A 13579-nucleotide genomic window follows, 5' to 3' on the forward strand; every position below is an offset into this window, starting at 1 on the left:
AACAATTAAGCCCAACACTATGTACCTGCATTTTTTGTAGAATTGGGATACAGCCATGCAATTCGCATTATAAAGGCTATTTAGTTTTCTGACTGTGGTTGGCTATTTCCTGTTTCAGAATCTTAAAGTATGAAACATTGATTCAGTAGTGATAGCGAGTATATTTGCTGAGACAGCATATTTTAAAAAAATGTTTTTACTATCACACACACACACACTGAATGTTTGCAATAACCCACATTAAGAGAGTGTGTGTGTGTGATACAATTATGAGTCATTAAAAGCCCTGTCAAAGGTCAATCTTATATAGGTCCAGCCTTGTTATCCACTGATTTTTTATGCACGGATTTGACTCAACACAAATGATACCTGCAAAGGAAAAGGAATGTGCGGATCCCTGGAGAAGGGGAAAAATGCACCCCTTTAAAATCACAGTTTAAAAAACTGCTTTTAACTGTTGCAGAGAGACAGTCATACAAGTGATTACAGGTATAACCTGAGCACAGATTTTTCTATCTCAAAGCTGATGAGAAGGGCCCTTTAAATTAAAGAAAAACAGTCCTTTAATAATGCCAGCCAGCTGACGATCCATCAATCATTCTCTCTGCAGGCTTCACTCCTCCCTTCCCCCTGAGCAGGTGAAAGAAGGCTAAATGGCAGCAATTATCACCTTTTCCATTCTTTCCCCCTAGCCAGGGCTCCTGGTGAAGGGAGGGATTGCTGCCTCCTAGTGAAGCCTAAGCACCTGGAGACAGACTCATGGCCCCTGTGTGCATTTCAAAAGGTCAGCAAGGTTGTTTTAAATCACCAGAGCAAAGCGACTTTGTTTTTTAAATTGATTGGCTATAGTGCGTTTTTTGCCATCCAGGTGAGTTCTTGGAATGGAACCCTTGCGAATAATGATTCTCGACCCAGACTTTACTGTACTTTACCTATACACTTAAATGTCAGTGTACTACATTACAGTTCAAAATCTGTAGCCATGTGGAACCTCATTATGCAGATATGGGACTGGTCTGCATAATGTTACAGGAAAACCTGTAACAATTTTGTTGAATGTACTTCAACAGAACAGTAAATTCAGAGCATTGGAAGAACCATGTTGGTTCTCAAATAAAGCAGAATGAATCTGCTATAGAGTCTTCTGTGCAGAGCCTGTCTGCAAGAATTCTAAATATGTTAACTCCAGTTGAACTCAACGGGTATGTAAACTGTAGCCATGGTTATAGCGCTTATTACAGAATTTGCAAGGTAAATATTATTGCCCTCTAAAAGTATTCCAGACAGTTGACCAGTCTAACAAATGCTACTTTCTACAGAAGCATTTTTCTCTAGGTGTATTGGATTGAACAGATGCATAAAAGGCTGATGCTTAGGTTAAATAAAAACAGCAGAAGATGCAATGATGGCAAAGAAAGACCTGTATATAGAAAACTTTAATTCCCCAGATGTTTGTAATGGCAGTGTGGGTTTAATTGCATTTTTGTGTTACAAATGTGAGTCTTTGTTTCTGTAGGCAAGAGAAAATCGTCGACTCTTAAATGCCCTGAAAGTTCTGTTGGATGACTTTCGATCTGAGCTCCGGGATGATGAACAAGAACGCCATGGCCTTCAGCAGCAATATGCCTCTGAAAAAGCTGCTTGGGAGGTGGAATGGACTAAGCTCAAGTGCCAGCTAGAACAGGTATACAGTAAAAAGACAGGGGGGCATTAAACAAAGACCTGGTTCTCGAAGATTCATTTGAAGATGAATGATTGATGAGGCCTACATTCTTCTTTCATCTTAAACAGTTGCTAGTTAGTAAGCGAAAGGAAGGTTGCTGAGTGTCATGAATATGTACAGTTTAGGCCTAGTAGCATGTAAAGCCTGAACCAAGCTAAACCAGTAACAAAGAAGTGGCTTGCAGTTCCTAGCTGCAAGGAATTTACAACTCAATGGAAGGTGATAATGTAGCACCTAAGCAGACAGAGAGGCGCCCATGAATCTCCAGTGGGGAGGGGAAGAGCTAGGAGGACTAGCATCCAGCCCCACTTTGGGAAGATTCTGGCCCCAAGGATCTCAGATTGGACAGTTTAAATGAGTACAGAGTCACCTCAGACCTGTTAGCATGAGAAGTATAAGAACAAAGCCCAAGCAGTGTGTCTTGGTCTTTTGTCTCTTTTGGTGGCTAAGGCTGTGGGTACAAGATCCTGCAGGCGGAGAGCCAGGGCCAGGGCCATGTGGCCTGTTAGGTAGCCTGGCTGAAAGATCTACAAAGGGAAGCTGACCCAGGTGAGAGTTAGGGAATAATAGAGATAGCCAGTTAGCTTTGTTATTTTAATGCTGATATGTTTCATAGAAGTTTTATGCCTCTAGCATTTGCTGCCTTTTGTAACTTTATGTAACCCTATGTATTTAATAAAGTAAAAATCCTTTTACTAAGTTGTTTCATTGTCTGTTGGGGACAGAGGTTCAGAATCCTGCCTAGCCATTCAGCAAGCTACCAAATCCTCATTGAGAACTAGTAACTTGAGGACTGAGGCTTTAAGTAAAGAAAGTGCTCAGTGCCTGCAAGGGATAGAATTAAGCCTAGAGGGTCTCAGTGTCCCTGGACGGAGACACTGGCACGTACAGGGTGGTGGCAGTACTACCGAACAGGGGTCCTTGAGGGCTCTAGGGTTCGAGAACCAAGAACTCTGAGCACCCCAAAACCCTGGGAGTGTACGAAGTGTACAACACTGAGTTATACTCCAGGCCTGCTCTCAGTGACCTCAGAATTACTACTCTTGGCCCCAATCCTATCCAACTTTCCAGCACTGACGCAGCTGCAGTGCAGCCCCAAGGTAAGGGAACAAACATTCCTTCACCTTGAGGAGGCCTCTGTGACTGCTCCCACCACCCCGTTGGCACATCAGCATCAGCACTGGAAAGGATTGGGCCCTTAAACTTCAGCCTCTGGTTTGTTTTTGTATATTTAGATCATTTGGTTCTAACCAAACCATGGCCCACAGGCCAGATCTAGCACCCGTGCAAACTCCTAACCACATGAACAGAGCTTACCATTCCACTGGGAAGCCTCTTCTCTTTGTTCTTGATGTCCCCCAAACTTCGCACCAACAAGCTGCTTCCGCATTCTTTCACCCCAGCAGACTTTGTGAAAAACCAAGCCTAACTTATTAAAGTCTACTGTGGGTTTTGCCTTGGAAAAAACATGGTGACACTAATAACTTGTGTTTGTCTTACAGCTGGAAGGAACCAGTGAAAAAGCACAGAGCAATATCAGTCTTGAGGCAAAGACAGTTTTTAAGAGAGAGAGGGAGGAGCACAAGAAACTCCTGGCTGAGAGTCACCAATTAGTAATGGACTTACAGTGGCAAATCCAGCACAGTGAGAAGAACTGGAACAGAGAAAAAATAGAACTTTTAGAGCGACTGGACAGAGACAGGCGAGAGTGGGAGTGGCAAAAGAAGGAACTGCTAAGAAGACTAGAACAAGTAAGTCACTGTGATCTGGACAGTACATGCCTTGGTTACACTGCTACCCAGGAAATTTAAGGGTTTTGATTTTTATTCATTAAACACAGCATGAGCTTGGGTTTTGTGCATCATTGTTTCTTGAAACAGATAATTATTAGAGAAATCCAAACAGTAATTATAGTACCAGCAGTGTATGCAAAATTCATTTAAGTTAAAAGATCATATTCTTTCTTTCTACTTCTCTCACAAATGCAGGCACTTTGATTCTTGATGTTACTAAACAGTTTTGCTCTTGGACCTAAAAATTAATTTTCTGCTGAAAACAAGTTTAGAGGCTATTCAAAACCTGACATATCTTCTTGACAGAGATTTCTGTATCTGTTCATTTGCCACCTAAGATGCTTTTGTTGCAAGTTCCAAATTATTGGCTAATCCATACATCACTTCCTACTGTTTATGTGATCTTTTGTTTCCCACTCACAAAAATGGTCTCCTCTCTTCATGTGAACAATTGAACTGCTGTGAGCTTCTGGCTGGTATATTACAACTGTAGCAGCTAGCAGTCACAGTCCTGATCTGTTAGGTGAACTCTAAGCATCCCTGATCCTTGACATTGGTATGTTCATGAACTCCTGATGTACATATTGCACTGTTTACATGAGCAGAACACTCTCTTTGCTAATATAACATCTAGACTAGCTCCTCTGTGGCTTGGAGCAACGCTGAATGCCAACTTCATTCTCAATTTTTCCTAAGCAAAATAGGAGATGTAGTGGTAGTATTGCTCGTAAACAAAGATAAGGAAGTGTCCTAAGTCTGCAATCCTAACCACACTTTCCTGAGAGTAAGCCCATTGAACAAAATAGGATTTACTTCTGAGTAGACCTGGTTAGAATTGTGCTGTAAGTCTCTCACATAGGCTGAAATAATTCGTAACATGGAAATAACATCCACCTCCCCCTGCCTGTCTGCACTTCTGTGCCCCAAGGCTCCAGCCACAGACAAAAAGAGAGGAATCACCAGGTTATAGGATAATTTATCCAAACCTTCCAACATTTCCTCAGGGTAGCCCAGTTTCCTCTGGTCATCCCATAAGCACGCACTCCCGCAATTTACTTTAAAAGTTTATTAAAGCTTTTTCATGTTAGTAAGTATGAAGAAATCCCTTCACCCTGTATGCTGGGGCTCTAAAGGGAGGGTTCCAAACAATGAGTGTGATGCATACATTTTAAATGCAACAGAAGACAAACACTTATTGCATGACTACATTCTTAGTGTTCTACCATGCAGGGTTGGTGTTCAAATGGACAGGGCGTCTCCCACATTCCAGTCACAAACCGCCACTTCTGTAGGCTCCCTTCACCCACTTATATTGTATAGCTAATGCCCTTTTTGGTCCAGTCTAATCAAATAATTGTGTCATGATCTGATCCCCTGCTGCTACCTCACTAGCTTCTGATTCTCAGGTATCTGGCATAGCTCCAAATTGACAGCACCTGGTCTCTGTCTTTGCAGCCCTAATGCTCATTAGATAACAGGCCACCTAGTGGTTTAATCCCTTTTGATTCCCAGAGCAGTAACTCTTCACACTAGCATCTAAATTGTCAGTTTTACTCCTCTGTTTGGGCAGCCCTCTGACTTCTCCATCTACTTCAAATAATTTTACACTTCCCTCCAAACTGGATCTTACAGGAAGGGCATTTCCACTTCAGTACAACCCAATCTTACAGAAAGGGCATCTTGCTTCAAAGCACAGCATCCCCAGCATTCTTCTTCCCACATTTCCCCACTCATTCCTCTGAGAGGATGTAATGGGGGGAAACCCCACCTCCATGACAGGTCATTTGAGATATGTGGAAATATAGCTTATACACTGAAGCATGCTGACCTACATTCTCAAGGCTTCCAAATATTCTCTTTCAAGTTTACTGCTGCAGTGCTATCCCTTGAGACATACCATCAAACCTAATTTTGCGCTGATTGTGACTGCAAGCTTTTAGATTTTCAAATAAATTATTCCACAGCTCATATTTTCTGTTTAATTATGAAGAGGAGCCTTTTGCCTTTCTAGTACACATATACACATATGCAGCTTATTGCCAAAATGTAGGACATGTCCATATAGTTTTTGGATATGATGCAGCACATCTAATCCCTGCATGTCACTCAGCAGCTGTGTTAACTATAGATTGACCCATAGTAGTCTGCAGATTTGGGAGAGCACAGCCTTAAGTGCAGGTAGCAGAGTAACTTGATATAAAGATGCACAAAGTCCCTCAATGTACTGCTCTCATATTTTTCTCATGTTTCCTATACTTCCCAGTGTGAATTGCAGCAGCATACCTAACATCCTATAAGCCACATGGAGCCTGTGCTGATTGTTGAATAGATTGCTGTTAGTCCAAATGAAATGTAAGAAACAGTATAGGTGGTATTTTCCAAATCTGTACCTGCAGTGCACATGGACAAACATATATACACACTAGTTGAAATGTTTTTTTGAGACTTGCCTTCTGATTCTTCCATTAGCTGGAGGAAGCTAGTATCTGGCTGCAACTTCAGGGATAGAACTGGGAGGGTGAAAAGCTTCTACAAAGGTATGCTCTTACCAACAAAGCAGGCAACTCAAGCTAGTAAAAATCATTTGGAAAGTATCTGATTTGTCACTAGAGACAGCAGAAGCAGCCCTCTCTGCTACCTGAAACCCACTCCAGTGGATAAAAGGGGAGGAGAAAGGTGCCCCCCTTCCCGTCGTTTGTCTGGAAGCACAAGCCTCCCTCATCTACGCTGCTCCTATTTAAAGAAAGAGTGGAGCTTGCTGGAAATTCAATGTGGTCTGCTCCTGTTCATTCAGAACACAAACAGTATGGATGAGGAAAATTGCATGCTGAGCTCCAGGTAAGTGAAAGGAATGGGGGCCTCTTCTACCTCCAGGTTGCCTGTCCTTGCCCACTTGCTGCTTCATAAGCAGCCAGGTCAGTAGGGAGAAGTAACCCTGAAGCCTTAGCAGCTTATTCCCCTCTTCCTCTAGAAGCACTGGACAGAAAAGGGGACTGCAGCTGCCATTATCTTTAACCTGCTCTCAGTGAATCAGAAGTTGATTGTAGCACCAACCAAAATGGCAAGTTGGAGAGGGCAGCAGATGGGTGGGCTGGGGACTTGTGAGTTCACAGACATTCTTTGCAATCCTTTCATAGCACTGCATGGACAGACTGACCTTGGGGGTCAGTTTTAGTCTTGGAACCAATTTTTCTGCCTTTTGTGGAGGGATACCACCAATACCATCATTAATGGTTGCAATCCTATATACTTTTATCTGAGAGTAAGTTCTATTGAAGTCAATGGAATATATGAGTATATGCATATAAGAACCGTAAATTAGTTTTATACAAGTAATAAAAATCTTAAGGGATGTGATGTAAAGTAACAGAAAACTACGAATAAGATATTGAGGGAGGCAATATAACACAGGACTGGTTCAACTTGATTCTTCAAGCCCATCCAGTCACAAAGAGGGCATGTGTGCATGTGTGCATGCATGTCTCTGCCGCAATCCCTTTTCATGCAGTTGGGCTGGTGGCTGTGCAGTGTTATCCAAACCAGTCCTTACTTTCTGCCATTGTGAACCTCGATGATGATGGTGATGATAATATTTATATAGCACTTTTCAACAAACAAGTTTGCAAGTGGTTTATATAAGAAAAGAGAGAGAAGGTTGTTCCCTGTGCCAAATGTGCTCACAATTGTAATTAAAAAAAACAGAGGGGATGTTGCCTGCAAAGAGCTACTGGAAAAGATGGTATACTGGGATGAATAGGGGTCATAGCTATCCCCCTGTTAAGTGCTGTATAATAGAGCAACCACTTAGAAAGGTGCCCTTTTGCCCACTCAGCATGCATATGTTCCTCTGCATCAATTTCATTTATGAGTATATTTCTTTGTCATCTTCAGAAAGTAAATCTGCAAAAAGGAGACAACATCATTTGTGACTCGAAAGAAACCAACCTTCGTTCATTTTCAAATCAAGGGAACCATCATGTGCCTCTTCCAGTGGGGTCAAGATCCTACTCTGATTCGGACACCATGCAATTTGAAGATCGATCACTGTCTAAGCTGAAGGAAAGTGACAGGTGTACTGCCACAGAAAACCTCTTTCTAGACACATTGTCTCTGGAATCTCCTGATGATTCTGATGAACCACAACCTCAGAAATTAGAAAGGGAAAGGTTCTTGACTGGTGTGAATGAGGTATGTTCCTCATTCTTCAAACTGACTGTTAAAGTGTAAAGTATCTCTACTTTTCTGTGGAAGAAGGTTTCATCACAACACAATTTACAGTAATTCACTGACAAAGCTCGATTTTTGTATTTGTCACTGATTATGAATTCAGATCAAATGCAAACACTGTCCACAGAGATAACCAGGAACCAATGCTGCTATTCCCCATTTTCCCACCTCCTCTTCCCCCTCCCATTTCTGTTTAAACAAGGCACTTTTTATCTTTGTTTTTGTCTTTGATTGTAGTGTAACTATAAAATATTATACAGAAATATTAATTTAAAATGAAATAACCAATTCTGGATCAGATTGCTTTCCCCCCAGTCTTTTCTGGATGTGGAAAAGTAGATCACACTTTTCTGTCCTGCTGGATATCTGCACTCTGACATAATGTTTGAATGGGGCCTATCTGTGAAAAATCTGACATGTGCAGGGCTGAAAACTGTGATCATTGTATTGGCAACCTTCAGTCTCGAAAGACTATGGTATCGCGCTCTGAAAGGTGGTTCTGGCACAGCGTCTAGTGTGGCTGAAAAGGCCAATCCGGGAGTGACAATCCCTTCCACACCGGGAGCAAGTGCAGTCTGTCCCTGGTCTGTCTCCCTGGCTATGGGCCTTCCTTCTTTGCCTCTTAGCCTCAGACTGTTGGCAAAGTGTCTCTTCAAACTGGGAAAGGCCATGCTGCACAGCCTGCCTCCAAGCGGGCCGCTCAGAGGCCAGGGTTTCCCACTTGTTGAGGTCCATCCCTAAGGCCTTCAGATCCCTCTTGCAGATGTCCTTGTATCGCAGCTGTGGTCTACCTGTAGGGCGCTTTCCTTGCACGAGTTCTCCATAGAGGAGATCCTTTGGGATCCGGCCATCATCCATTCTCACGACATGACCAAGCCAACGCAGGCGTCTCTGTTTCAGCAGTGAATACATGCTAGGGATTCCAGCACGTTCCAGGACTGTGTTGTTTGGAACTTTGTCCTGCCAGGTGATGCCGAGGATGCGTCGGAGGCAGCGCATGTGGAAAGCGCTCAGTTTCCTCTCCTGTTGTGAGCGAAGAGTCCATGACTCGCTGCAGTACAGAAGTGTACTCAGGACGCAAGCTCTGTAGACCTGGATCTTGGTATGTTCCGTCAGCTTCTTGTTGGACCAGACTCTCTTTGTGAGTCTGGAAAACGTGGTAGCTGCTTTACCGATGCGCTTGTTTAGCTCGGTATCGAGAGAATGAGTGTCGGAGATCGTTGAGCCAAGGTACACAAAGTCATGGACAACCTCCAGTTCATGCTCAGAGATTGTAATGCAGGGAGGTGAGTCCACATCCTGAACCATGACCTGTGTTTTCTTCAGGCTGATTGTTAGTCCAAAATCTTGGCAGGCCTTGCTAAAACGATCCATGAGCTGCTGGAGATCTTTGGCAGAGTGGGTAGTGACAGCTGCATCGTCGGCAAAGAGGAAGTCACGCAGACATTTCAGCTGGACTTTGGATTTTGCTCTCAGTCTGGAGAGGTTGAAGAGCTTTCCGTCTGATCTGGTCCGGAGATAGATGCCTTCTGTTGCAGTTCCAAAGGCCTGCTTCAGCAGGACAGCGAAGAAAATCCCAAACAAGGTTGGTGCAAGAACACAGCCCTGCTTCACTCCGCTTCGGATGTCAAAAGGGTCTGATGTGGAGCCATCGAAGACAACAGTGCCCTTCATGTCCTTGTGGAAAGATCTGATGATGCTGAGGAGCCTGGGTGGACATCCAATCTTGGGGAGAATCTTGAAGAGGCCGTCTCTGCTGACCAGGTCGAAAGCCTTTGTGAGATCTATGAAGGCTATAAAGAGTGGCTGTCGTTGTTCCCTGCATTTCTCCTGCAGTTGTCTAAGGGAGAATACCATATCAGTGGTGGACCTGTTGGCTCGGAATCCACACTGCGATTCTGGATAGACGCTCTCTGCAAGTACCTGGAGCCTCTTTAGTACAACTCGGGCAAACAGCTTTCCTACAACGCTAAGGAGAGAGATGCCGCGGTAGTTGTTGCAGTCACCCCTGTCACCTTTGTTCTTGTACAGCGTGATGATGTTTGCATCCCTCATGTCTTGAGGTACTCCACCTTCTCTCCAGCAGAGACAGAGGATTTCATGCAGCTCAGTGACGATGATCTCTTTGCAGCATTTTAGGACTTCAGCAGGGATGCTGTCTTTTCCAGGTGCCTTGCCAAAGGCAAGGGAATCCAGGGCCACGTGAAGTTCTTCTAGGGTTGGTTCACTGTCAAGCTCTTCCAGCACAGGCAGGCACTCAATGTTGTTCAGTGCTTCTTCGGTGACTACATTTTCTCTGGAATATAGCTCAGAGTAGTGCTGCACCCAGCGTTCCATCTGCTGCGCCCGATCCTGGATGACCTCGCCTGTGGCAGACTTCAGAGGGGCAATTTTCTTCTGTGTTGGACCTAGGGCCTGCTTGATACCATCATACATCCCCTTGATGTTGCCCGTGTCAGCTGCTATCTGTATCTCGGAACAGAGCTGGAGCCAGTAGTCGTTAGCACATCTCCTGGCAGTCTGTTGGACTTTGCTGCGAGCAGTTCGGAGGACCTGCAGGTTGCGCTCACTGGGACAAGCCTTGTATGCTGCTTGAGCTCTCCTCTTTTCCTCAATGACTGGTGTCAACTCCTCAGAGTGGGCTTCAAACCAGTCTGCCGCCTTGTTGGTCTTCTTGCCGAATATGGACAAGGCGGTGTTGTAAACGGTATTCTTGAAATGTTCCCATCTGTTGGATGCGTTTGCGTCGGCCGGGCCTGGAAGAGATTCCTCAAGCGCTTGTGCAAATTCCTCCACTTTTCTCTGATCCCGGGTCTTGCTGGTATCAATGCGAGGTCTTCCTTCCTTTTTCGTGTGATACAGTCGCTTTGTTTGCAGTTTCACTCTGCTGCACACCAGGGAGTGGTCAGTGTCGCAGGCAGCACCATGATAACTGCGTGTGATCTTGATGCTGGGAAGGCTGGAGCGTCTGGTGAGGATCAGGTCGAGCTGGTGCCAGTGCTTTGATCTTGGATGTCTCCAAGAGACTCTATGTTGGGGCTTTGTGTTGAAGAACGTGTTGCTGACACAGAGACCGTGATGACAGCAAAACTCTAGCAGGCGTTGGCCATTTTCGTTCATCCTCCCAGTGCCAAACTGACCTAAGCAAGTGGGCCATGAACTGTTATCAGCACCAACTCTAGCATTGAAATCGCCGAGGATGAACAATGGCTCTTTTACAGGGATTTTCTTGACAGTGGTGGCCAGGTCATCATAGAATTTGTCTTTGGCTTCTGCTGGAGACGACAGAGTCGGTGCATAAGCACTGATGAGAGTGATAGGTCCTGCTGATGACTGGAGCTGCAGGGACAAAATTCTTTCACTTCCCACAGTAGGTGGGATGATGGATTTCAGCAGGGTATTTCTGACCGCAAAGCCAACGCCATGTTCCCTGGTTTCGTTTGGTGGTTTTCCCTGCCAGAAAAACGAGAAATTTCTCTCCTTGACAGATCCGGAATCTGGCAGCCTAGTCTCTTGAAGGGCGACGATGTCCATCTGCAGTCTGCTCAGCTCTATGTCGATGACAGCTGTTTTGCGTGCGTCGTCTATTTCTTGCAGGTCATCAGAGAAGCCAGGTGTCATTGTCCTAACGTTCCAGGTGCCCAGCTTTAGGGCAGTAGTTTTCTGTTCTCTGTTGCATGGTGCAGAGTTGTCGATCCGCTTGTCGGTTTTCACCCTAAACCCCACGCACCCCATGAGGTTAACGGACCGTGGCGAGGCAACACCTTACTGGCTGGGGACTGCCCAGCTTAAGGCGGGCGGTAGCTGCCCATTGAGATGCAATGATCTCTCCCACCGTCGGAAGCAGCCCCTGGCGTCATGCTCTACGCCAATCGAGCAAAGACTTATAACCGGTAAACTGCTGCTTCCCGTGTTGTGCCGACGCCGTATGGCGAAGTTGGAGTGTCCTCTCCAGTGCGCGAAGCCTGGGTAAAGAAGGTATGGAGGATAGGCTGTTACCCATGCAGCAAATCCCCCCTCTCCACGTCGCTGGAATGGTCCAATGGAAAGGCAGAAGCCAATACGGTTGGTTCCAGCGGCGTCGCAGGAGTTGCCAGAACGTGACTGTGTTCAGCCATGAACTGCCTAAGGGACTCCGGCTCCTGATTTTGCCTCGAGGTTGACTCCTGAAGCCTTTTCCAGAACTGGATGTAGCCACAAGGCAGTGGAGGTTTGAGGTCAGAGTTTCCTTCTCTTAGATGAGCTGCCTTCCTAGGCTGACGAGTCCCATCTACCCGGTGGCTGTTTAGTCGCCTCTTACGACAAGTACAGCCAAACTGAGGGCCTATTCTTAGCCCCAGCCCCCAGGGGAAACTGTGATCAGTTTCCCTCATTTAGTATGTTTTTCATACATTTGTCCTAATTAAGTCTTACACTCAAGCAGGGGCATCTGACAGGATGGAGTTGCAATCTTGGTCCTGCACTGTGCAGCAGGAAAAGACTAAGGCAAATAGTATCATCTGATCTGGTTGTCTGTATGTATACCACTTATGTTTTATTTTAGTTCATCATAGGTGAAAATCATGCTGAATTTGCCTTTAATGGCGATTGAGTTTGTTGTTACTGAGTGTGTGTTCGTTGCCATTTTGTTGCCAACACTGCTCCTTCACATGTACATGTGTATCCTATACATGTCATGTACACATACACAAACAACTAAAATTGAAGAAATTAGCAAGCAAGAGGTCAAATCTAGCAGTGTGACAGGGTTTAGGATTGTTGAATGGATGAGCGGTGCAAAACAATCTCAAAGTCCCACAAAATTAGGCTAACAGTAACCACAAGACAACTTTTCAAAGAAGGAGTTTATTGAAGAAATATAACAAGAAAAAGGCATTTAATTTCAGGTCAGTTACAGAGCTTACAAATGGTAAGAGAGTGAAATACCTGCAAATAGCTGTGTTTGGACAGCAGGAACCAGGAACCAATGCTGCTATTCTCCATTTTTCCACCTCCTCTTCTTCTTAGTTGGAAAGGTGACTGAATGTTTTGGGGAAGGGAGGGGGAGAGAGAGAGAGAGAAACTGCTGTGAAGATCAGAAGGGGAGAGGAGACCACCTATTCTAGTATGCTTGAGTGCAAAGTTCTTCCTGAGCAGCAAAACAGAGCTGTGAAGTTCCCAGGTTCTTAGTAGGGAGAAAGAGAAAGCTGTCCTTCAACTGCTTGCTTCTGAAGTGAACCAGAAACCCCCAATTTGTTTACTTCTGAAGTGACCAACTCCCCCTCAAATCTGCTTCCAGAGCAGGGAAATTATAGTACAAAGGAATTTTTGACTGAACAAAGGAGTTTGGGGAGCTTCTTTTCTGAGCTTCCTGGCCCTGATTGAGTTTTTCCAGGAGGACACAAAAGGAGCTTTATGGCCCATCTAGGGGATTCCTCCTGAAAAATACCTGTGGCAGGGTGTGTTACCTCAGGTTCAGATTGGGAGACTTCCTGGCCAGAGTCTGAAAAGAACTACCCAGTTGGGCAATTATTGTCAGATCTCAAGTACACAGATTTAATCAACCACAGAGGGACCTTCCCTTGGGAGCCAGCAAAATCTCACCCCTTTTCATATTTCAGGGAGAGCTGCCTGGCTCTGAAGCCAAGATGAAGTCAAACACGTGTTTGGGAAAGAGTGTGTGTGTAACAGTTTATAGTTTGCATATTTTACTAGGACACTAAAGTTGGTGTTTTTTTTAATTCTGAAAAAACTTATCAATAAAGTATTAATTTCTAGAAGTCATGGTGATTATGACTGGAGTAGATAGTTACTATGACAACATTGAGATCCTATGAAGAATCTTTATGGTATGTCC

At 44.7% G+C, this 13579-nt stretch overlaps 1 protein-coding gene across 2 annotated transcripts in view; it reads left to right on the forward strand.

Moving 5' to 3' along the window:
• MTCL1 (microtubule crosslinking factor 1) overlaps positions 1-13579 on the forward strand; it is a 122664-nt gene that overhangs the window by 93818 nt on the left and 15267 nt on the right. For both annotated transcript variants that reach the window (XM_066623570.1, XM_066623569.1), the window contains 3 exons: positions 1517-1684; positions 3226-3474; positions 7408-7704. In XM_066623570.1, the coding sequence (XP_066479667.1) occupies positions 1517-1684; positions 3226-3474; positions 7408-7704 (714 nt within the window). The remainder of the gene's footprint in view (positions 1-1516; positions 1685-3225; positions 3475-7407; positions 7705-13579) is intronic.

The sequence above is a fragment of the Tiliqua scincoides genome, chromosome 4 (assembly GCF_035046505.1).
Source record: "Tiliqua scincoides isolate rTilSci1 chromosome 4, rTilSci1.hap2, whole genome shotgun sequence".
Lineage (NCBI taxonomy): Eukaryota > Metazoa > Chordata > Lepidosauria > Squamata > Scincidae > Tiliqua > Tiliqua scincoides.